This window comes from Gigantopelta aegis, chromosome 11 (assembly GCF_016097555.1).
Source record: "Gigantopelta aegis isolate Gae_Host chromosome 11, Gae_host_genome, whole genome shotgun sequence".
In the NCBI taxonomy this organism is placed as follows: domain Eukaryota; kingdom Metazoa; phylum Mollusca; class Gastropoda; order Neomphalida; family Peltospiridae; genus Gigantopelta; species Gigantopelta aegis.
Genome location: NC_054709.1, coordinates 35,119,327 through 35,146,685, shown reverse-complemented (window position 1 = coordinate 35,146,685; position 27,359 = coordinate 35,119,327). Strand labels below are relative to the sequence as shown.

At 36.2% G+C, this 27,359-nt stretch overlaps 1 protein-coding gene across 1 annotated transcript in view; it reads left to right on the top strand.

Moving 5' to 3' along the window:
- The first annotated feature begins 2,059 nt into the window (after positions 1-2,059).
- The window catches only part of LOC121385155, a 27,909-nt gene continuing 2,609 nt past the window's right edge, over positions 2,060-27,359 (top strand). Inside the window, exons 1-4 of the mRNA XM_041515693.1 lie at positions 2,060-2,100; positions 10,606-10,723; positions 16,662-16,916; positions 20,022-20,172. Coding sequence (XP_041371627.1) covers positions 2,060-2,100; positions 10,606-10,723; positions 16,662-16,916; positions 20,022-20,172 — 565 coding nt within the window. The remainder of the gene's footprint in view (positions 2,101-10,605; positions 10,724-16,661; positions 16,917-20,021; positions 20,173-27,359) is intronic.

Genomic DNA, 27,359 nt, shown 5'->3' with positions numbered 1-27,359 from the left:
CACAGAAGGGCTCGCCTTGATTGGTGCAGACATCATATCCGGTGGAACCGTGAGCAATGGGCAGAGACATTATTCATAGATGAGTCACGGTACTTGCTCCAGTTCAATGATGGCCAGGCTCGTGTTTACCGTCGTCAAGGAGAAAGATTTGCTGATGTTAACGTTGTTTAACATCTACCATTTGGAGGAGGAAGTGTAATGGTGTGGGCGGGCATATCCATGAATCACAGAACCCCTCTGTACATCATTAATGGAAATTTGACTGGTCAGCGTTATCTCAACGAGATTGTTCAACCTTTTGTAATTCTACTTCTGCAGCGGATTGGACCAGGAGCTTCGTTCCAGGACGACAACGCAAGACCTCATCGTGCCAGGGTGGTGACCGACTTCCTGCAGCAGCAGAACGTTCAGCACATGGATGGCCTGCATATTCACCAGACTTGTCACCCATTGACCATGCGTGGGATGAACTAGGGCGGCGAGTTCGATCACATCACGTCCCTGCCGTCAACCTCCAGCAACTGGCTCAGCAATTAGTTGCAGAATGGCAAGCGATTCCTCAACGTTATTTCCAACGCCTGGTTAACAGCATGCGCCAACGTTGTCAAGAATGTGTGAATGCTAATGGTGGCTACACCAGTTACTGACGCTTCTACTACATGTGTGAACATCATTTTTGGGGGTGCATGACTTTCTCCATCTGGGTAGTAAACTAGTTTCCAAGCAAAGGTTTTTTGTTTTGTGCTTTCTGTTCTTGAGACATCAAATAAATAATTTGTCATTAGTCGTCACAATTTTAGCATATTAGCTTATTTTTATTTGCACAAATATTTTTGACCCTTAACTTCTTTTGAGTAGTATATATGATAACTCTGTGTTTGTGTACTTGTGCAATATTTTAAAATGGATATGCTAGCTATTATATGATAACTCTGTGTTTGTGTACTTGTGCAATATTTTAAAATTATTTACACACAGGCACAGGCTTTGAGTGTGACCACCAACCTAGCAGATGATTTAAAGAAGATAGGGAAATGTCAACCTAGTGCCAGAAATATTGCCAAGTAAGAAAACTATATCAAACTAATTCTAGTTACTGTGAGAGGACAGACAGGCCATTACTAAGCCCAACATTACTAGCTTCTTTGACTCCACCACTTGTGTCGGGTGCCAACCAGTGTGATCGCTGAAGGAACAAAACAGTTTGGTGTTTGGGTAGGTTGGTGGCATTTTTTTTACACACAGTGAAACCTGTTTAAAGCAGACTCTGGTCCAGACTCTGAACAAACGAGAATCCTGTCAAAACTGGCCAACTTTCCTGGTCCAGACTCTGAACAAAGGAGAATCATTTCAAAACTGGCCAACTTTCCTGGTCCAGACTCTGAACAAACGAGAATCATGTCAATATTGGCCAACTTTCCTGGTCCAGACTCTGAACAAACGAGAATCAATTCAAAACTGGCCAACGTTCCTGGTCCAGACTCTGAACAAACAAGAATCATGTCAAAACTGGCCAACGTTCCTGGTCCAGACTCTGAACAAACGAGAATCATGTCAATATTGGCCAACTTTCCTGGTCCAGACTCTGAACAAACGAGAATCAATTCAAAACTGGCCAACATTCCTGGTCCAGACTCTGAACAAACAAGAATCATGTCAAAACTGGCCAACTTTCCTGGTCCAGACTCTGAACAAACGAGAATCATTTCAAAACTGGCCAACTTTCCTGGTCCAGACTCTGAACAAACGAGAATCATGTCAATATTGGCCAACTTTCCTGGTCCAGACTCTGAACAAACGAGAATCATGTCAATATTGGCCAACTTTCCTGGTCCAGACTCTGAACAAACGAGAATCAATTCAAAACTGGCCAACGTTCCTGGTCCAGACTCTGAACAAACAAGAATCATGTCAAAACTGGCCAACGTTCCTGGTCCAGACTCTGAACAAACGAGAATCATGTCAAAACTGGCCAACGTTCCTAGGCCAGACTCTGAACAAACGAGAATCATGTCAAAACTGGCCAACTTTCCTGGTCCTGAATTTTATGCATTCTAAAATGCGACCTTCTAAAGCCCGGATTCTGTGTAAAGTGGATCAGTATTAGGTCCCCGATGTGATACAGTTCAGACAGGTTTCACTGTATGTGTATTAACTATTTTACATTAGTCTTCCATGGTTCTTAGGTTGGATCAGTATTAGGTCCCAACTCTGGATCAGTATTAGGTCCCCGATGTGATACAGTTCAGACAGGTTTCACTGTATGTGTATTAACTATTTTACATTAGTCTTCCATGGTTCTTAGTTTGTGTACCTAATTCTGTATTGTTAATAATATAATCTTTCATCCATGGGGATTAGTTAAATTGTAATATTCTGTAAAACTTGCTAAATTTAGGCCATGTAAAAACTATAGGTAACCTGACATTTCACATTCTAATGATTTGTAAGGTTCAGGACCCAATAAAGTTAAAATGCTCTTCATGAGAGCAAACTAAGTGATTATTTAAAAAAAAAAAAAAAATTATCTGAAGATCTTGTAACTCGTCTACGTCGAAATGGAAATGAGGCATCATTGCGAGCATTGCAGCTTTAAATACCCATCACTATACCCTAATCTTTTCCCCGAGTTCACATGCATTCGCAAAAACCTAACCATTTCACGCCGATTTCCTGTAATTGTCGCACAACGTGCGTTAAATTTGTTTTAGGGTGCATTTGGGCATGCTGTACCATTCCAGGAACATTAACAAACATGGTCATTCAGCAACATTGTACAAAAAAATGATATTTTGTAAAATTAAACACTTTTCTTCTTTCCCTATCACCTACATGTATGCGTTTCTTTTTTGACAGAGTATACATACACACACATGCACACACAGATATTTACTTGCGTAAAATAATTATATATATGTGTGTGTACGTGTGTGTGTGTGTGTGTTTGTGTGTGTGTGTGTGTGTGTTGATGTTTTGTCAGTATGTTTTTGTAAATGTTTGCATACATCCAGGATAAGTATACACGGTGCAACTTAATTGTATATATGTACATGTATAATTTTTTGCATGGATATGTATTTATTATGTATATTACACAAACTGTAACATACATAACATACTCTATAGAGTAGTGGTTAAAAACACACAAATATATATCATAATTTGTTATATAAAATGAACATATAGGACCAGTATTTGAAAGCCCTCATAACGACAAACTAATTTCGATATTTCTGTTCCTGGTAGTTACGTACCATTCTTGGGTAAGTACGTGTATATGTTTTTTGTTACATTGATATTCTGTTCTTTAACTGTCTTTCTTCTAGTGTAAAAGAAAGGGTTTTTTCTCTAACAATCGGCTTTATTTATGTAGTTATATATGTATACAGTCTCAACTGTTGTGTCATCATGCTCATATCTACAGTTGAAAGAACACAAATAGTCTTCTATTAACAATGACTGACCATATTACATTTTGTATATTAAATTGCCAGGGACTAGGGTCTTAGGAAAAACGAAAAGATGTATTGAATGTTTTTAAACAGAAAAAATATTCTATTTATTGCATACAAGATACACATTTCATAGAGAAAGAAGAAACTTATATTAGGTCTCAGTGGGGATTTGAATGTTATTTTAGGTCGCACACATCGCACAGTGGAAGCATCGCTATTCTGCTCAATATAACTTTGAATATAAACTAAATAAAATTAAACATGGTAACAAACTTCTAGACATAAATATTAAAGGTAAACAAATTACTCTTATTAACATTTATGGACCCAACAGGGATAATCCTACTTTCTATGAGCAAATTGGTCAAGACATAAAAGAAATTGGCAATGATATAGTAATTATTTCTGGAGATTTTAACTTGGTGATGAATCCTGACAAGGATATGAAAGGTTATTTAAATATAACAATCCTAAATCTAGAGATAAAGCTTTAGAGCTATGTAAAGAATTTGATCTAGTTGACATGTGGAGGGAACTTAATACTGGGAAAAAAAAATTCACATGCAGAACTTATAATGGTAATAAACAAGGACGGTTAGATTTCATTCTTGTAACCGATCCCTTTTTAACACAAATAGGAGAAGCTTATATTGAAACAGGTCATAGGACTGACCATTCAATGGTTGTTTTTTTAACTTATACACTCAAAAACAAATAAGAGAAAAACATTCCAGAAATGTAATAATTCATTATTGAAGGATAAAGAATATGTACAAACTGTAAAGCAAGTAATAGAAAATGTCCACTAACACCGACTTGCCAGTTTATCTATTAATGATCAACTTTTTATGGAAGTGCTACTTATGGAAATACGAGGCAAAACTATTTCTTACTCTAGCTATATGAAAAAGCTAACAGATAAAAGAGAAAGCGAACTAATAGAAGAAATAAAAAAATTAGAAAAAGAGCATAATGTAGACAGAATTACTTTAGAAGAAAAACTTTCTGAACTTAGAAAGATTAGAGACAAAAAGCTACAGGGGCATATAATAATATCTTGTAGTAAATGGATAGATGAAGGAGAAAAACCGACTAAATATTTGTGTATTATGGAAAATCATAACTATATAAGCAAAGCTATGCCAAATGTATTCAAATCAAATCATGGTCTATTAACTGAAACTGAAATTATGAAGGAAGTAAAGCTATTTTATGAAAATCTTTGTAAATCCAGACCTATTAATGATGTTAATTTAGAAGAAATATTAAACTTTTCACATATACCAAAACTCATTGAACAACAAAAGAACAACCTGGATGGTTCGCTTAAAGAAGATGAAGTATTATTTTGCTTTAAAAATATGACAAATAATAAAAGTCAAGGGTCTGATGGGTTCACAACAGAATTCTTTTTAAAAATTTGAACAGACATACATGTACTATAGGTAGGTATCTTACTAAAGCAATAAATTATAGTTATATATGTGAACTCTCATCATCCCAAAAAGAAGGTGTTATAACATGTACATGTACATGTATTCCCCAAAAGGACCAAAATAAACAATATTTAAAAAATTGGAGAAATTTGCTAAATGTCTCATAAAATTGCATCAGGTTGCATAGCCAATAGAATTAAAACTGTTTTACCTTGCTTAATAAGTGAAGACTAAACAGGCTTTATATCTGGAAGATACATCGGTGAAAATATTAGAAATCTCTATGACTTATTTCATTACACAGAAAAGAATAAAATTCCAGGCCTTTATTAATTGATTTTGAGAAAGCATTTGATTCTGTTGCCTGGCCTTTCATTCTCAAGACCTTCGATTTTTTTAATCTTGGAGATTCTATTAAAAAATGGATTGAAACGTTTTATTTTAATATTAAATCTTGTGCAATTGTAAATGGATAAACAACTGAATGATTCAAAATATCTAGAGGATGTAGACAAGGAGACCCATTATCACCGTATATTTTCGTACTCTGTGCAGAAATTTTAGCTTTATTAATCAGAACAAATAATCATATTAAAGGGATTTCAATTGGAAATCAAGTTTCTTATATCACAATATGCAGATGACACAACAATTACGCTAGATTCAACAGAACAGTCTTTACGATACTGCCTTCAATTTTTTTAATTCTATGCAACGTAGCCTCCGACCTTCATGCAAACATAGATAAAAACTAAGATTATATGGTTTGGTAGTCGTAAAAATAGCAACAAAATACTCTGTCCAGATCTAAAACTGACGTGGGATAAAGGAATGTTCACCTTACTGGGAGTAGATTTTTCTACTAATCTTACAGATATGGTAACTGTTAATTCAATAAGAAAATAAGAGAAATAAAAAACTTATTGATACAGTGATCTAAAAGACTATCAACTCCATTTGGGAGAATACCAGTAGTAGTTGTAAAAATGTTTAGCAATGGCCAAAATTAACCATTTAATTTTAACATTACCAAATCCAACAGACCAAACTATCAACGAATTAAACAATATATTTTTTCAATGTATTTGGAATGGTTCTATTGATAGAATAAAGCGCGACATAATAACTAAACAACATGAAGAAGGAGGAGCCAAGATGTTTAAAATACATTAAAAGTATCATGGTTTCAGAGATACATGTATATACATAAAGAATTAAAATGGACATACATGTACCTTCTAAAACTGACATATCCAAATTTGCATAACTTTGTTAATTTTGGAACGGAATTTGTAAAATAAAAATTAAGAATATTAGATAAAAAATGTTGGCATGACACATTTCAGGCATGGGCTATCTTTTTAAATGAAATACAAATAACGTCATGGATAGATATTTTACATCAACCTATACAATACAAATAACGTCATGGATAGATATTTTACATCAACCTATACAATACAAATAACGTCATGGATAGATATTTTACACCAACCTATACACTACAAATAACGTCATGGATAGATATTTTACATCAACCTATACAATAAAAATAACGTCATGGATAGATATTTTACATCAACCTATACAATACAAATAACGTCATGGATAGATATTTTAAATCAACCTATATGGTATAACAAAGTTATGAAGGTCGGAGGCATATTAACACATATTCTATAAAAAAAATGGTTTGAAAAAGGAATTGTCTTCATATATGATCTAATTGATAATGAAGGTAAGATACAAAAGGTAGACTACATACACAATATACTACAGGACACAACTGTTATAGAAATACAAGGACTTTTAAATGCAGAAAGGGACTTAATAAATAAATATCTTTTCAATAAGTATAATTGTAATATACAAAGACTACCAGTACCTATCCCGACAAAAATTCTGTTACAAGAAAAGAAAGGTTGTCCGAGAATTTATAACATTCTTTTAAAAAACAACTGCAAACCAATCTCACAAAAGAAATGGATTAATGAACTTTTTCTTACAAATTCGTTTAATTGGAAAAAAGCATATAGTCTTTACCATAAAATAACTAAGGACACGAATTTGAAGCAGTTACAGAATACACTGAATACTGAACACTGAATACTGTCTACAACCACATTTCTCTGTCAAAAAAAAAAAAAAAAATTCAACATTTGGTTGACAGTCAATTTCATTTTTGACAGCCTCAAATTGATTGACATACATGTAGGTCATTTTACAGGCACCACTAAAAAATTTATTTTCATACATTATTATTATGTTGGGCATATTTTGCAATGTATTTAGTCCAAACATCATTAATCTGCATTAGTGTTGGTTACAAACATTTTAATTGCCTTAATTTAACTCTTAAACTGTTCAATAGATGACTTTTGTTTGGCATGGCAATGTTCAGAAAGATACAGTCTTTCAATTGATGGTAACCCCAGGACAAGGGCAAGGTCATTTAGAATTTGATTAATGTCTGATTGTATTTCTTCTTGTTACAACCAGTGCACCACAACTGTTCAAAAGTTGATATCCAATAGCCGAATATTGATTAATTAATCAGGGTGCTCTAGTTGTGTCATTAAACAAAACAAACTTTAATTTCCACAGACTAAACATTGTTTTGATTATTAATTAAGCTCGATTTTTGTTTTTGATTTAAATGATCTCCCCTCTCCTCTCTCTCTCCCCCCCCCCCCCCCCCCCCCCGCCACTCTTTCACTATCAGACATTTTAAATAGTATGCTGAGGAAGAGAATTTGGATTTAAATCAAATCACATAATAATGGCCTTAAATATACCTATCTTTGAATTTGAATACTAAAGTAGTGTCGGAAATAGAATAAACATGATTTTCGTTGATTTAGTAAATATTTTGTAAATATCTAGTTAATGATAGTCTACCTAATTTAGCATTTACTTGTTTGGGCTCTCATTGATGTGCAAGGTGGTGTTTACTCTTGAAATTAAAAGAAAGATGTCAGTAAACAGGCACTTTATTGGAACAGATTATAACACATTTTGATGATATGTGTCAATTTCATTTACCCTTAAACAAACTTTTAATTTAAAACTGCAAGTTAACTGATTATTTTGAATTGCAGCATAAATTATTTATTATGATCAGCATATTTAGTGAATATAAATTCAATATAAGTTCATTACGAATGTACACAAGCTTGCAACCACTTAAAGGTGCTGTATCATTATATATGAGCATCTCTTGTGATAAAGATTCCCCAATAAAAATTTATTTTCTACTAGTAGTTAAATTATTTCCCACAATCATTTATGGACATATAGTTAAAGGTGTAGTCTTTAAATGTTAAAGCAACACTTAATAAAAATCATTTGCAATAGCTGTCATTATGTAACTTTGAGAGAACACCTTTAATACCGGTATAATAGATCACAAACTCAGATTGGTTCTTAACAGTTTTGCTCAAAAGTTACTTATAAATGTCTACAAATATTTATTTTGGGGGGGGGGGGGGGGGGGGGGAGAGGGAAAGGGGTAAACTCCATCAGAAACAGTCCCTCACATATTGCAACAGCCATGAAATTGACACATGTTGATCAAATGTTGTTATAGTCTGTTTCAATAAAGTGCACAAATCACCTGTTTACCGACATCTTCCTTTTAATTTCAAGAGTAAACACCACCTTGTACATCAATGAGAACCCAAACAAGTAAATGCTAAATTAGGTAGACTATCATTAAATATATATTTTTACAAAATATTTATTTGTTAATTTAATATGTAAGAAATAATCTACGAAAATCATTTTTATTCTATTTCCGACAGTCTACTTCAGTACCTGTCATTTTGTTCTTAAAATTAATTTAATCTTTTTGTTTGTGAAAAAGGATACAATGCAACACATTGGTTACTTTGTTGGACAAGCAAGTGAAAGAAGACACAGAATACAAACAGGTTTGATATTCGCATATTGTATTTAACAGGTTTGATATTTGCATATTGTATTTAACAGGTTTGATATTCGCATATTGCATTTAACAGGTTTGATATTTGCATGTTGTATTTAACAGGTTTGATATTCGCATATTGTATTTAACAGGTTTGATATTCACATATTGTATTTAACGTGGCTATTTTTACCTCCACAATTGATTTTATTTTATGCTTTACTATATACTATGGTCGATAACAGACAATTCCCTCAATATCATTTTTGCTTTTTACACAATAAAAAAAAAATATGTTACTGTAATTTCATATTTTGTAAATTATAACAATAACAATAATATATACTGTTAAAAATAAGTAGGGGATATTCGATTTCAAATATAAATAATTATAGAATGAAATGAGATATAAAACTCAAAATAAGTGCATGATGTACATTAATGTTCCCACTCGAGTGTATAAAAGAAATGCACTGATTGTTTTGATCGTGAAGCAGTGATGTGACGTAGCACGTGCGAAGGGTGTGAGTACGTTCTGTGTGATATGAAATTGAGTTTGTGAGTACGTTCTGTGTGATATGAAATTGAGTTTGTGTGTACGTTCTGTGTGATATGAAATTGAACACTAATTAGTTTGTGTGTATGTTCTGTGTGATATGAAATTGAGTTTGTGAGTACGTTCTGTGTGATATGAAATTGAGTTTGTGAGTACGTTCTGTGTGATATGAAATTGAGTTTGTGTTTACGTTCTGTGTGATATGAAATTGAACACTAATTAGTTTGTGTGTACGTTCTGTGTGATATGAAATTGAGTTTGTGAGTACGTTCTGTGTGATATGAAATTGAACACTAATTAGTTTGTGTGTACGTTCTGTGTGATATGAAATTGAGTTTGTGTGTACGTTCTGTGTGATATGAAATTGAACACTAATTAGTTCATGTGTGCGTTCTGTGTGATATGAAATTGAACACTAATTAGTTTGTGTGTATGTTCTGTGTGATATGAAATTGAGTTTGTGTGTATGTTCTGTGTGATATGAAATTGAACACTAATTAGTTTGTGTGTACGTTCTGTGTGATATGAAATTGAGTTTGTGTGTATGTTCTGTGTGATATGAAATTGAACACTAATTAGTTTGTGTGTACGTTCTGTGTGATATGAAATTGAACACTAATTAGTTTGTGTGTACATTCTGTGTGATATGAAATTGAACATAATTAGTTCATGTGTGTGTTCTGTGTGATATGAAATTGAACACTAATTAGCTTGTGTGTATGTTCTGTGTGATATGAAATTGAGTTTGTGTGTACATTCTGTGTGATATGAAATTGAACATTAATTAGTTTGTGTGTATGTTCTGTGTGATATGAAATTGAACATTAATTAGTTTGTGTGTATGTTCTGTGTGATATGAAATTGAACACTAATTAGTTTATGTGTACGTTCTGTGTGATATGAAATTGAACACTAGTTTGTGTGTACGTTCTGTGTGATATGAAATTGAACACTAATTAGTTTGTGTGTACGTTCTGTGCACACTGACAATATTCTTGCTTGTTTGTTACTGCAGCTGGAACACTAAACCATAACCTTGCTGTCATATCCTTTACAACATTGTGTAACTATTCAACAATGCAACGTCAGGAACATCTTAGGGCTGTATAGGCATGCTCCAAGTTGGTACCACCTAGCGAATTGTGACCCGTAGACTTAACCTGTCACAATCAGTCATTAGCCGATTGTGGGCCGGATATCAACAGACCAGAAATGTGGATGATCGTCCCCGTTCAGGACAGCCAAGGACCACAACTCTGGTTCAGAACCTCTTCATACGCATTGTGGAATCGAGGTCAATCAGCCAATCAAATCGCAAGAGAACTCCGTGTTACAACTGGCGTTGCAGTGTCTGGTCAGACTATTCATAACAGACTGCATCAGGGATATACTGGACACACAAAACATGTGTATAGGACACTAAAATTTAACTGGACCCGCAAAAATAGAGATACTGCATACCATGGGACGTATAAAATGCCTGACATTTTCAGTAACCCTGTCCACTATCAAAGGCCAATCATTCTGTGTAACACTGTATTTCCTTTCAACCTATAAACTATGTATTCAAATGGGGTTTCCCCATATTGAAAACAAAAAGTTTTAATCTCTGGGAATTCGGCGTCTTTATCCTTTGCTGTGCTTAATCGGGTAAAGTTGGTAATTTCCAGAAAGAGAATTTGAATTTGTGATCATTCTGAACTTATTGTCAACAGGCCGAACACAATCAGAAATCCCTGGTTGAATAAAACCAATTGGTTAAATGTTCTGATTGCATTGACAAACAAGTAGCATGATTCATAAAAAACACATGGTATTATAAGTGTCATTTAGCTTGCAGGAAATGTTTCAAATAATTATACAGATCAAAATTAACATTTAAGAATACACGATGAAAACCGACATTGATTTCCCAAAATCAATCATTATTTTCTAGACAGGGGTGTATTGTATTGAAAAACACACCACAGGGACATAGCCATAATAAAGAGGTTCTCTTACGGAAGTTTTCTGGTGACAACTTTACAAAGAAGTCATCTGATGATGACAGTAATGAGGGTAGATTAATTCATGGATCATGCAAGCACGGAACCCGATTCCAGTGCATGTTCGTCGCCAGTCAAACAAAATCCCAAAGTTTCAGTACAGAGTGGTTAAGAACACACCTGTGGCTATGGAAGTCCGACACGCATGGCCGTATGTGTTGTTAAGGAATTGGGGAAAATTGGTAACGAGTACAGCTGCATCATTTGCACCCTGCTAGCTGTGTCTGTACTGTTTTTCCTCTTTAACTTATAAACTGCATCATTGGCACCCGGCTAGCTGTGTCTGTTCTGTTTTTCCTCTTTAACTTATAAACTGCATCATTTGTACCCTGCTAGCTGTGTCTGTACTGTTTTTCCTCTTTAACTTATGAACTGCATCATTGGCACCCTGCTAGCTGTGTCTGTACTGTTTTTCCTCTTTAACTTATAAACTGCATCATTTGTACCCTGCTAGCTGTGTCTGTACTGTTTTTCCTCTTTAACTTATGAACTGCATCATTTGTACCCTGCTAGCTGTGTCTGTACTGTTTTTCCTCTTTAACTTATGAACTGCATCATTGGCACCCTGCTAGCTGTGTCTGTACTGTTTTTCCTCTTTAACTTATAAACTGCATCATTTGTACCCTGCTAGCTGTGTCTGTACTGTTTTTCCTCTTTAACTTATGAACTGCATCATTTGTACCCTGCTAGCTGTGTCTGTACTGTTTTTCCTCTTTAACTTATGAACTGCATCATTGGCACCCTGCTAGCTGTGTCTGTACTGTTTTTCCTCTTTAACTTATAAACTGCATCATTTGTACCCTGCTAGCTGTGTCTGTACTGTTTTTCCTCTTTAACTTATGAACTGCATCATTTGGACCCTGCTAGCTGTGTCTGTACTGTTTTTCCTCTTTAACTTATGAACTGCATCATTTGTACCCTGCTAGCTGTGTCTGTTCTGTGTTTCCTCTTTAACTTATGAACTGCATCATTTGTACCCTGCTAGCTGTGCCTGCACTGTTTTTCCTCTTTAACTTATGAACTGCATCATTTGCACCCTGCTAGCTGTGTCTGTACTGTTTTTCCTCTTTAACTTATGAACTGCATCATTTGTACTCTGCTAGCTGTGTCTGTACTGTTTTTCCTCTTTAACTTATGAACTGCATCATTTGCACCCTGCTAGCTGTGTCTGTTATGTGTTTCCTCTTTAACTTATGAACTGCATCATTTGTACTCTGCTAGCTGTGCCTGCACTGTTTTTCCTCTTTAACTTATGAACTGCATCATTTGTACCCTGCTAGCTGTGCCTGCACTGTTTTTCCTCTTTAACTTATGAACTGCATCATTTGCACCCTGCTAGCTGTGTCTGTACTGTTTTTCCTATTTAACTTATGAACTGTATCATTTGCACTCTGCTAGCTGTGTCTGTACTGTTTTTCCTCTTTAACTTATGAACTGCATCATTTGCACTCTGCAAGCTGTGTCTGTACTGTTTTTCCTCTTTAACTTATGAACTGTATCATTTGCACTCTGCTAGCTGTGTCTGTACTGTTTTTCCTCTTTAACTTATGAACTGTATCATTTGCACTCTGCTAGCTGTGTCTGTACTGTTTTTCCTCTTTAACTTATGAACTGTATCATTTGCACTCTGCTAGCTGTACTGTTTTTCCTATTTAACTTATGAACTGTATCATTTGCACTCTGCTAGCTGTGTCTGTACTGTTTTTCCTCTTTAACTTATGAACTGCATCATTTGTACTCTGCTAGCTGTGTCTGTACTGTTTTTCCTCTTTAACTTATGAACTGCATCATTTGGACCCTGCTAGCTGTGTCTGTACTGTTTTTCCTCTTTAACTTATGAACTGTATCATTTGCACTCTGCTAGCTGTGTCTGTACTGTTTTTCCTCTTTAACTTATGAACTGTATCATTTGCACTCTGCTAGCTGTACTGTTTTTCCTATTTAACTTATGAACTGTATCATTTGCACTCTGCTAGCTGTGTCTGTACTGATTTTCCTCTTTAACTTATGAACTGCATCATTTGTACTCTGCTAGCTGTGTCTGTACTGTTTTTCCTCTTTAACTTATGAACTGCATCATTTGGACCCTGCTAGCTGTGTCTGTACTGTTTTTCCTCTTTAACTTATGAACTGCATCATTTGCACCCTGCTAGCTGTGTCTGTACTGTTTTTCCTCTTTAACTTATGAACTGCATCATTTGCACCCTGCTAGCTGTGTCTGTACTGTTTTTCCTATTTAACTTATGAACTGTATCATTTGCACTCTGCTAGCTGTGTCTGTACTGTTTTTCCTCTTTAACTTATGAACTGTATCATTTGCACTCTGCTAGCTGTGTCTGTACTGTTTTTCCTCTTTAACTTATGAACTGCATCATTTGCACCCTGCTAGCTGTGTCTGTACTGTTTTTCCTCTTTAACTTATGAACTGCATCATTTGCACCCTGCTAGCTGTGTCTGTACTGTTTTTCCTATTTAACTTATGAACTGTATCATTTGCACTCTGCTAGCTGTGTCTGTACTGTTTTTCCTCTTTAACTTATGAACTGTATCATTTGCACTCTGCTAGCTGTGTCTGTACTGTTTTTCCTCTTTAACTTATGAACTGTATCATTTGCACTCTGCTAGCTGTACTGTTTTTCCTATTTAACTTATGAACTGTATCATTTGCACTCTGCTAGCTGTGTCTGTACTGTTTTTCCTCTTTAACTTATGAACTGCATCATTTGTACTCTGCTAGCTGTGTCTGTACTGTTTTTCCTCTTTAACTTATGAACTGCATCATTTGGACCCTGCTAGCTGTGTCTGTACTGTTTTTCCTCTTTAACTTATGAACTGCATCATTTGCACCCTGCTAGCTGTGTCTGTACTGTTTTTCCTCTTTAACTTATGAACTGCATCATTTGCACCCTGCTAGCTGTGTCTGTACTGTTTTTCCTATTTAACTTATGAACTGTATCATTTGCACTCTGCTAGCTGTGTCTGTACTGTTTTTCCTCTTTAACTTATGAACTGTATCATTTGCACTCTGCTAGCTGTGTCTGTACTGTTTTTCCTCTTTAACTTATGAACTGCATCATTTGTACTCTGCTAGCTGTGTCTGTACTGTTTTTCCTCTTTAACTTATGAACTGCATCATTTGCACCCTGCTAGCTGTGTCTGTTCTGTGTTTCCTCTTTAACTTATGAACTGCATCATTTGTACTCTGCTAGCTGTGCCTGCACTGTTTTTCCTCTTTAACTTATGAACTGCATCATTTGTACCCTGCTAGCTGTGCCTGCACTGTTTTTCCTCTTTAACTTATGAACTGCATCATTTGCACCCTGCTAGCTGTGTCTGTACTGTTTTTCCTATTTAACTTATGAACTGTATCATTTGCACTCTGCTAGCTGTGTCTGTACTGTTTTTCCTCTTTAACTTATGAACTGCATCATTTGTACTCTGCAAGCTGTGTCTGTACTGTTTTTCCTCTTTAACTTATGAACTGCATCATTTGGACCCTGCTAGCTGTGTCTGTACTGTTTTTCCTCTTTAACTTACGAACTGCATCATTTGCACCCTGCTAGCTGTGTCTGTACTGTTTTTCCTATTTAACTTATGAACTGTATCATTTGCACTCTGCTAGCTGTGTCTGTACTGTTTTTCCTCTTTAACTTATGAACTGCATCATTTGCACTCTGCTAGCTGTGTCTGTACTGTTTTTCCTCTTTAACTTATAAACTGCATCATTTGTACCCTGCTAGCTGTGTCTGTACTGTTTTTCCTCTTTAACTTATAAACTGCATCATTTGCACCCTGCTAGCTGTGTCTGTACTGTTTTTCCTCTTTAACTTATGAACTGCATCATTTGCACCCTGCTAGCTGTGTCTGTACTGTTTTTCCTCTTTAACTTATAAACTGCATCATTTGTACCCTGCTAGCTGTGTCTGTACTGTTTTTCCTCTTTAACTTATAAACTGCATCATTGGCACCCTGCTAGCTGTGTCTGTACTGTTTTTCCTCTTTAACTTATAAACTGCATCATTTGCACCCTGCTAGCTGTGTCTGTACTGTTTTTCCTCTTTAACTTATGAACTGCATCATTTGCACCCTGCTAGCTGTGTCTGTACTGTTTTTCCTCTTTAACTTATAAACTGCATCATTGGCACCCTGCTAGCTGTGTCTGTACTGTTTTTCCTCTTTAACTTATAAACTGCATCATTTATACCCTGCTAGCTGTGTCTGTACTGTTTTTCCTCTTTAACTTATAAACTGCATCATTTGCACCCTGCTAGCTGTGTTTGTACTGTTTTTTCTCTTTAACTTATGAACTGCATCTTTTGCACCCTAGCTGCTAGCTGTGTCTGTACTGTTTTTTCTCTTTAACTTATGAACTGCATCTTTTGCACCCTAGCTGCTAGCTGTGTCTGTACTGTTTTTTCTCTTTAACTTATGAACTGCATCATTTGCACCCTGCTAGCTGTGTTTGTACTGTTTTTTCTCTTTAACTTATGAACTGCATCTTTTGCACCCTAGCTGCTAGCTGTGTTTGTACTGTTTTTTCTCTTTAACTTATGAACTGCATCTTTTGCACCCTAGCTGCTAGCTGTGTCTGTACTGTTTTTTCTCTTTAACTTATGAACTGCATCATTTGCACCCTGCTAGCTGTGTCTGTACTGTTTTTTCTCTTTAACTTATGAACTGCATCTTTTGCACCCTAGCTGCTAGCTGTGTCTGTACTGTTTTTTCTCTTTAACTTATGAACTGCATCTTTTGCACCCTAGCTGCTAGCTGTGTCTATACTGTTTTTTCTCTTTAACTTATGAACTGCATCATTTGCACCCTGCTAGCTGTGTTTGTACTGTTTTTTCTCTTTAACTTATGAACTGCATCATTTGCACCCTGCTAGCTGTGTCTGTTCTGTTCTTCCTCTTTAACTTATGAACTGCATCATATGGGGAAATAAAAATATTGTTTGTTTCCAGTTACTGGACAAACCCTAATTTTAACCGTCATTCACTAACTATTTTTTAAAAACAAAGATATAAAATATTTCACTTTGGCTTCATGGTGATCCATTTTCAATGCTATAAATTAATTTCTAAAATTGAAATATCCTTTTTTTCTTACCATGTAATAGGAAGAAAACAGGTTTTTTCTTCAATCTGCTAAGAGTTAGTGAAGGTATTTGAGCCATACAAAAATTGTAAGTTGCCCAATGTCTCTCACCCAGTCTAACAGTTTATCTTGAACCCATTTGAATATTTCCAGATAGAGGCTAAAAACAAGCCTGTATTGGGAGTGCTACAGACCGTTAGTGACTGTGTGTTGGAATCTGTCCCGTCGGTTATGGAAGGACCAGTGAACATTCAGTCGGATGAGATGTCTCTGACAGTTCAACGGATCGAGCCGACTGTTGATGCATTTCATGTTACAGCTGATCCTGAGGACGATGATAACCCAGGTGGCTCCATTTTTTTCCCCAATGACATGAAGAGTGGAACAAAGAAACCTTTCGAAATGCAGGTACACTTGTGGTTTAAACATTGATGGTGAGCAGTGAATTGCTGTCTAACAATTATGTAGGTGAGCAATTGTTCTCAATGTCATTAACAGTCAGTTTGAATTAAAGAAATTGGCGACATTGGTGCGTGATAAGACAAGCAGTTCTTTGCTCACATAGAAAGAATGTTTTGCTAGCGAGATCAATTGCTTGCGTCACACCATAAAGACTGTGCTCTTATCATTTACAGGAAACACAATTTGGGATTATCCTCTTTTGTGTTTGTAATACATTGTTAAAACTGATTTGGTTATATTGTCAAAATATTTGATGATAATATAACAGGCATTAAATTTGAGGTTTATTATGTTTGATAATAAAAATAAATTTAAAAATGTATTCTACATCTTTTGGGATTCCATCTCTTTATCTTATACTTAGACCCAAAATCTGGGATTCATGAAAGCACAAACACCAGTTGAAATTGCAGCTTCTATTATGTTTACTGTGACCCCCCAAAAATTAAATATTAGAGGTGGTTTATTTTTATTTTTTGTTTAATATCTTCTTTTTTTATAATGTTTTTTAATGGGGGAAAAACACCCAAAACAATAGTGTCTTCTGGAGCCCTAAATGTGGTAACTTTATATAATCTTAAGGCAGAAATGAGAAATGTTTATATATTTGTGAGTTTGCTAGCTAGTGACAGGTGTTTGATACCTCATCCACCGCTACAAACTTCTTATTAAATTTGTTATTTCACAAGATCATTCGTAGGTAAAATTACAGTTTGTTTTGTTTAGGACACTACTAGAGCACATTGGTTAATTAATTATTGTCTATTGGACGTTAAACATTTGATAATTCTAACATGTAGTCTTGAGGTCACAGAAACCCATTATATTTTGCAATATCAGCAAAAAATATTCTATATCACTTTTCGATAGACAGCACAGCACGTACTACGTAGGGGTGTAACGATACAGTAGGGTTGCGATACGATATGTATGACGATATTCACCTCACGATACGATAAGTATCACGATATTCACCTCACGATACGATAAGTATCACGATATTCACCTCACGATACGATAAGTATCACGATATTAAATTTACAATAAAAAATGTTGCATTGTTGGTCTAGAAAATTATTAATGTATTAATAATATATCACAAACAATGTAAATAAATCTTATACTTATATTTGCGAGGATTGCAAGGAAAAGACCACAAATGGCTCACAAATCTGTTTAATTATTTGTTTTAAAAAACATGGGCCTGATTTAGTTGCATTTGAACCTGATCTCGAACCTCTTTATAAAGTTCTGGAATTACTTTGGTACTAATTTCTGTTCCGCTTTGGATTTGATATTTAGACTCGAGCACATGCACGAATAAGCTCAACAAACCCAGCATTTTCAGCATCAGAATATGGTCGTAAATCATGTGCTATAAACTTGCATATGCTTTTTTTTTTATCATTTTACTGCGATCACAGTTCAGTGGCAGTTTTGGAACAAATACTTTATTCAACATTGCAGCTTTTTGCAAACATTTGACATACTCTAGTCTGTTTTACGTTTCATAGGATTAGGGGAGTCCAGCAATCATGCAATAATGGTTGATGGCGAATAATGTGTGATATATATTTGTCATGTTGCCATTGTAATTAATTACGGACTTGCATGTCTGACACACTGTTTTATTTTTACACACTTTTCTAATACCGTACTCATAATAAATTTGAAAACTTGAAAAAACGCCACATGGCAGACTTGTACTTCGCAGGCGGATTTTCAAATTCGTCTGTGAAGAACGGCATGCTTTGCAAATTTGACACACATGTCAAACAATATTGATGAAGTGCTTGGTTCGAGCAAGCGATTGGCCACAAATCTAGATATCAGCCAACCAGCATGGCCTGGTTTCCGATAACGGTAACTGAAATGGAAACTAGGGCAAAATATGCCGTTTGTGTATGGTCATATTGAACTTAAATTTGACAAAACATACATTTATTTCAAATAAATCGATACTTTAAATGATAAATATCGATTTTAAAAACCGTAAGTATCAATAACATAGTGCATGTATTGTGAATAGTATCGTAGAGAGAAATATCGTGACATGTCGACTTATTGATTAATCGTTACATTTCTAGTACTACTTATTGAGAAATCGTTACATCCCTAATACTACGGTGTTTGATATAGCAGTTGTTGGGCATTGGTTCAGATGGGAAAAATTTCATTGGCTTCCACCTTGTGTGATTTTTAATGACTCAATTGTGAGATGTAATGTCACTCTACCAACTCCTCTTCCTCTATCTATCTGTTTCTCTCTAAATCAATTCATCAGTGCTCGCTTGATCGAACCACCTCAGTGGATCAATTCAACTGATTGGGTTTTTTTTATCGTTCCAACCAATGCACCACAACTGGACAAAGGTTGTGGTATGTGCAACCCTGTCTGTGAGAAAGTGCAAATAAAAGATCTCTTGCTGCATTTGGAAAAATGTAGACAGGTTTGCTCTGATGACTACATATCAGAATTGCCAAATGTTTGACATTCAATAGCCAATGATTAAGTAATCAATGTGCTCTAGTGGTATCGTTAAACAAAACAAACAAACTCTATCTCTTTCTCCCCTCTCTCTCTCTCTCTCTCTCTCTCTCTCTCTCTCTCTCTCTCTCTCTCTCTCTCTCTCTCTCTCTCTCTCTCTTCCTTTGCCTCTCTCTCTCTGACACCAGTAACAACTAACCACTAACCCTGTCAAGGAGAGACCAGACAGTTGAGGTGTGTGTGCCCAGGATATCATGCTAGAACCTTATTTGGATGTAGGTAACCATTACTAATGAGTCAGCTCTTGTTTATCTTCTTTTTTCTGGTAATGTCTTTGGCAGGCATGCATGTAATAAGAATGATGAAAAGCTATATAATTTGGATCAATAAATGAAATTAAATTCTTTACTGCAAGTTTTAATTATGATTTTACAACTCAGAAATATCAATTTCCAAAGACTGTCGAACAGAGAATAAACACGATATAAATAGACATGAAATAATGCGGGTTATTTTTCATATTCCACGTACATTTTCTATTACTGATTGACTTCTTTCTCCAGATGATGATTATAAAGAAGAATCCATTCCAGTGGTCACCAACGACAGATGACGTGAATTTACCAGTGATGAAGATCTCAGTCAAAAATGATGGGAAAAGCCTAAATCCATCGGATCTGCCTGTGCCAGCAGATATCTTCATATCAGTAAACTGTAGGATTTTAAAAATTATTATTGGGGGGGGGGGGGGGGGGGGGGCAACGAGAGGTTCAAAACAATGTACTCTGTTTTAAAATTGGTTTAAAATTGTTTTAAATAACTGTTCAGTGGAACACAAACAACATATTTTTCCTGTTCCAACCAGTGCTTCACACTGTGTGTAAATGATCCCTTGCTTCTAATCCCCTGTGACTGTCAGAATGATCCCTTGCTTCTAATCCCCTGTGACTGTCAGAATTATCCCTTGCTTCTAATCACCTGTGACAATCAGAATTATCCCTTGCTTCTAATCCCCTGTGATGGTCAGAATTATCCCTTGCTTCTAATCACCTGTGACTGTCAGAATTATCCCTTGCTTCTAATCCCATGTGACTGTCAGAAGTATCCCTTGCTTCTAATCCCCTATGACTGTCAGAATTATCCCTTGCTTCTAATCACCTGTGACTGTCAAAATTATCCCTTGCTTCTAATCACCTGTGACTGTCAGAATTATCCCTTGCTTCTAATCCCCTATGACTGTCAAAATTATCCCTTGCTTCTAATCCCCTGTGACTGTCAGAATTATCCCTTGCTTCTAATCCCCTATGACTGTCAGAATTATCCCTTGCTTCTAATCCCCTATGACTGTCAGAATTATCCCTTGCTTCTAATCACCTGTGACTGTCAGAATTATCCCTTGCTTCTAATCCCCTATGATGGTCAGAATTATCCCTTGCTTCTAATCCCCTATGATGGTCAGAATTATCCCTTGCTTCTAATAACCTGTGACTGTCAGAATTATCCCTTGCTTCTAATCCCCTGTGACTGTCAAAATTATCCCTTGCTTCTAATAACCTGTGACTGTCAGAATTATCAAATGTTTGACATCCAGTAGCTGATGATTAATTAGTCGGTGTCCTCTACTGGAGTTGTTAAATAAAACATACTTCAAACATTCACAGAAACAAATAAATAGAGTATCTGTCACATTATTTCTAGCAGAAAACAGCTGGAAAACTGGGGGAAAACTGAAATAGAGTACAACAGTTATTTCATGGTAGCATTTACACATGTGTAGCATGTTTTGGCACACAGCACAAATGTAGATTACAAACACAAAGCATTAGTCAAGGCTGGAACTCATCATTCTTATTGTCAGATTTCAAGATGGAAGCAGTTCAGGAAATTAGTATCAAAATTAGACATGTAGCATAACGTTTTTAGCAGCAGTGTTGAAAATTGAGACAAATGTTGATAAAAGCATAAGATTAGTGAATAGATTGTAAAATATCAATTTTCTAATGAGTAGATTCTTAATTGACAGAAATTATACAATAATTTACAATTGTTACGAATGGATTATTTGTCTACTATTCACTAGGCCTACAATCGAGTCACAAAAATGTAGCATACTTTTTGCAGATGGAATATAAAATAAGTGAAAACCAATTCTAACAACAGGGGGCTTAAAAGTCATACACATTAAATGATTTGGCCGTATTACTCTGGCACGTATGAGGTCATGTGATTTGGCCGTATTACTCTGGCACGTATGAGGTCATGTGATTTGGCCGTATTACTCTGGCACGTATGAGGTCAAGTGATCTGGCCTTATTACTCTGGCACGTATGAGGTCATGTGATCTGGCCTTATTACTCTGGCACGTATGAGGTCAAGTGATCTGGCCTTATTACTCTGGCACGTATGAGGTCAAGTGATCTGGCCTTATTACTCTGGCACGTATGAGGTCATGTGATCTGGCCTTATTACTCTGGCACGTATGAGGTCAAGTGATCTGGCCTTATTACTCTGGCACGTATGAGGTCATGTGACACGCAACGAATGTTAATCATCTGGCCTTATTAGTCTGGCACGTATGAGGTCATGTGACACGCAACGAATGTTAATCATCTGGCCTTATTACTCTGGCACGTATGAGGTCATGTGATCTGGCCTTATTACTCTGGCACGAATGAGGTCAAGTGATCTGGCCTTATTACTCTGGCACGTATGAGGTCATGTGATCTGGCCTTATTACTCTGGCACGTATGAGGTCATGTGACATGCAACGGATGTTAATCATCTGGCCTTATTACTCTGGCACGTATGAGGTCATGTGACACGCAACGAATGTTAATCATCTGGCCTTATTACTCTGGCACGTATGAGGTCATGTGACACGCAACGAATGTTAATCATCTGGCCTTATTACTCTGGCACGTATGAGGTCATGTGACACGCTACGAATGTTAATCATCTGGCCTTATTACTCTGGCACGTATCAGGTCATGTGACACGCAACGAATGTTAATCATCTGGCCTTATTACTCTGGCACGTATGAGGTCATGTGACACGCAACGAATGCTAATCATCTGGCCTTATTACTCTGGCACGTATGAGGTCATGTGACATGCAACGAAGGTTAATCATCTGGCCTTATTACTCTGGCACGTATGAGGTCATGTGACACGCAACGAAAGTTAATCATCTGGCCTTATTACTCTGGCACGTATGAGGTCATGTGACACGCAACGAAGGTTAATCATCTGGCCTTATTACTTTGGCATGTATGAGGTCATGTGACACGCAACGAAGGTTAATCATCTGGCCTTATTACTCTGGCACGTATGAGGTCATGTGACACGCAACAAATGTTAATCATCTGGCCTTATTACTCTGGCACGTATGAGGTCATGTGACACGCAACAAAGGTTAATCATCTGGCCTTATTACTTTGGCACGTATGAGGTCATGTGACACGCAACGAATGTTAATCATCTGGCATTATTACTCTGGCACGTATGAGGTCATGTGACACGCAACGAATGTTAATCATTTGGCCTTATTACTCTGGCACGTATGAGGTCATGTGATTTGGCCTTATTACTCTGGCACGTATGAGGTCATGTGATTTGGCCTTATTACTCTGGCACGTATGAGGTCATGTGACACGCAACGAATGTTAATCATCTGGCCTTATTACTCTGGCACGTATGAGGTCATGTGACACGCAACGAATGTTAATCATCTGGCCTTATTACTCTGGCACGTATGAGGTCATGTGATACGCAACGAATGTTAATCATTTGACCTTATTACTCTGGCACGTATGAGGTCATGTGACACGCAACGAATGTTAATCATCTGGCCTTATTACTCTGGCACGTATGAGGTCATGTGACACGCAACAAATGTTAATCATCTTCCTCCATTTTAAGTCAATTTCAATGAGTCAAGTGGGCCTGATATCGGTAATTTTAAGGAATAAACAAAAAATACTCTTAGTCGGTTCCACAGGGAATGCCTTTTTCACTATGAAATTTACTAGATGTTATTTATTTTTGAGCCGATTGTTTTGTAAATTGGACACAAAAATGGTATTTATTTTTTACTTCCAAAACACTTTTACTTGTCTTCTTAAGTCAAACCAAACTGAAATTATTAACAAGAAACACTTTTGTAGAAGGCAGGTCCAAATATTATTGCGCCCGCCCCCCCCTGCATGGAATTTTAAGGACTTTGTTCCCCCATTATTATCGGATTGCCTTGACATAAAAATAAAAGGAAAAGTGTTTTGGAAACAACAAAAAAATTCTATTTTGTGTTTGAATTATAAAATTATTGACTAGAAATTATTAAAAAAGCAATACAAGGCACTCAAGACTACACCTGTCTTAGAGATCCTGACAGAAAAAGTTATGCAGCTGCTCAGTTGATTAAAGGTGAAAATCTTTCTAATTCTGCCTGATACTTTGTTTCTTGTTGGATTCTTTAAAGGCATAATGTCACAGATTTACAGGACTTCATTTCTCTAAATACTGATTATAAATGGAAAGTATATTCATTTGAGATAACAAACCTCGTTATGGTATCGCTGAAAACATTTTAATTAAACCACGGTGGATGGATTATGGCACGTTGCCATAATTCAATTAATTAGAGAAATATATCGTTAATAAATGAAATATGTTCGTTATGTAGATGGTTTTATAAGGTAAATTTTGGGAAAAATCAAATTATATATTTTCAAGTAATACTTTGTTTGTCCATTAAATAGGTCAATGTTCTGTGACAGTATGCGTTTAAATTCAGTCAACATTTCCTCTTCTTTTAGGCGAAAATCTTTATGCTCCCCCCAAGTAAACATGATTCTCTCTGTATAGAAGGATGGTACAGACTATAGTAAACTTAATGGTTTTAAGGGTTTGTAAAGTTTTGTATTTAGATAATTAATTGTCTGAACTTTATTGTCAATGGAAATCTTCACTAAGTCAGTAACTGAAGAAAAGCCTCACAAATGAACGACAAGCAGACGACAACAAATCAGATGTTAATTGCGCGAACCAAACATAACGCAGTTAGGGACGTTGATGATATACTCTGTACATTCCAACAAAACATTTATTTTACCCAAAGTGCTATTATGCAACTATGATGCTGCACAAGTCCCTTTAATTTTCATAGCATCTTAAAAAATATGCAAGCGAGAAAAACGGCATCTTATTAAAATGCATTGTCATTTGTGTTACTAATGGTCATTGGTGTTACTCAGTACCTGGTAACACCAATGACAAATAAGTACATAATTAATTCATGCTCTCTAAAGAAACAGTTGAGAAAACTAGTTTTTAATTCTAAAGTAATTCCATATATGTTATTACGGACACCCAAATAACACATCCATGTGCTCTTAATTAATTGATCACTATAGACCAATTGGATCACACTCCTGAACTATCCTACTTGTCCGGTACGTAACACCAATGACATAATGAGCATGTTCATAGTGTAACGTGTGTCTGCATGTTTAGGCTGATTACAGTTCTGCGTGTCACCTGAAAGGGGAATTTATGGGACTAGTATTTTTGTGTAGCTGCCTGTTGATCGCACCAACTCTGGGGCAAAATACTTGTTTGAACTCTTTCTTTGATGTTACCCGGCCTATTTTATGACTTGTTTTCGCTATCGATGTGAAGGTTTATAGGCATTTATTCCACCTCCAAATAAGTTATGTTAATAACCTTGGTACCATTGGATAGCTGGATACAATAGCTTTCCAACAAATATAAACATTTAATCAACAATGCATGGTGTATATACAAATACACTCAAAAAGAAACCCTACACCTCAATTTTTTGGCATTTGTTTTGGAAAAAATCACATTTCAAATGATATAATTATAAAAGCTTGGAGTCTTTGTCAATAATTTTATGTTTATTATCAAGGCCAGTATGTTAGCAATAAAATGCATATATAGTGTGGAACTGTCTTTGATTGTAGAACACTATTAACATCAAAAACTAATATATACCCCTCATCTCAAAATTGGGTTATTTGGACACTCTGTGAAGTATGTAGTCATATATTTTCATTAAAACCAAAGCAAAGATTTGCAAAAGTGCTCTCAGATACACTGCAGATATATAGATATCAAAACCAGGGGAGATTACATAAAAAATTGGGGGGGGGGGGGGGGGCTATACTACAAAAAAACCATTAACATATAGGTGTTAGAGGCGAGTCCCAATATATTACCCCAGAAAGGTGTCACAAAGGGACTAACATAGAGAGGTCCTAACACTGTTCTGTTTCAGCGACATGAATAAATAAGTATAATTTTAGCTGCAAATGTTTCAGTGTCAAAACTTGGCATTTGTTACTCAGTTCAGTTTTCGTTATATCACTCCTGGCTTAGTATGTTGATTCAGATGTATTCATCATCATCTGCATAGTCCATTATATCATCTTGTTAATCTTCTGTATCTAGTGCAGCATCATCAGTGTCCTCGCCTTTACAACAGAGAAGTGACATAATGTCATCCGGGAATAGAGTGTTTGTCCACTGAATAGACATGTCATCTGTCCGACTATACAACGTTGGGATTAGAGCATCGAAATTTGCAACAGACATCTCCATATGTGGCACACACAGTTGGCTCTCTGGATGTGTAAGGCCAAGCTCTCCTTGCAGGATGGTAGCAGAGACTATTCGTCAGTCTTTGTTGTATTTTCCCCAGAATATTTGCTGTCGTGATGTGTTGACACTCTCAGTGCGCTTTCTACCATATAACTTGCAAACATAGTCTTCCAATATGCCCAGTATTCTGTCATCCACATTCCAGTCACTTCCAAGCTCAGCAAAAGCTTCAGTGTACCTGGTATCCTTTTGTAGCACATCTTGTTTCCTTTTTGCAAAAAAGGCAGACACATAATCATTCCCTGTGAATGAGTGTAGTTCAGTCAAAGCCTTCTTCACAGGAACTGACAGTTCACAGATGGATATAGTATACTAGTATATCGTTCTGCTGTTGCCATGGCCATTATCCAGGTATATGCCATATTTAGCATCATGAAACAGTGCCAGTAGAATAATTGGTATGTCAGTGTCTCTAGATGGTGATCGGATAATGAGGGGACCAGGAATGGTTGTGAGTGCATGTTGAACTTGAAGGGATATTATGGTATTGGTTCTTCATGATCAAAAGAAAGGATGTCAGTTAACAACTGTTGTAACTTCATTTGTGACCAGGTAACAGTTGTCACTCTTAGAGAAGTAAATAGTTTGATCATCCACTAATCCAGAATGATTATCTCCCTAAACCTGCATGATCAGATCAATCAGTCATTCCTTGTTCGAGCCATTTGAAAGTTTCTTAGTACTTTCATCTTTGGGCCTTTAATGATGTACTGGTCACTACATACCCTGTGACTTCTTACTGCCTCCTTGATTGACTTGTCTCTGTATGTATCAGTAACGATGTCAATTCTCTTGTATCCACTGGTTTCATATAACTAGAGCTGAAAGGAAGACATCTATCTGTTGGAAACTTACCTGTGGACACCGGCGTCGTGGTTAGGCCATCAGTCTACAGGCTGGTAGGTACTGGGTTCGGATCCCAGTCGAGGCATGGGATTTTTAATCCAGATACCGACTCCAAACCCTGAGTGAGTGCTCCGCAAGGCTCAATGGGTAGGTGTAAACCACTTGCACCGACTAGTGATCCATAACTGGTTCAACAAAGGTCATGGTTTGTGCAATCCTGCCTGTGGGAAGCGCAAATAAAAGATCCCTTGCTACTAATCGGAAAGAGTAGCCCATGTAATGGTGGCAGCGGGTTTCCTCTCAAAATCTGTGTGGTCCTTAACCATATGTCTGATGCCATATAACCGTAAATAAAATGTGTTTAGTGCGTCGTTAAA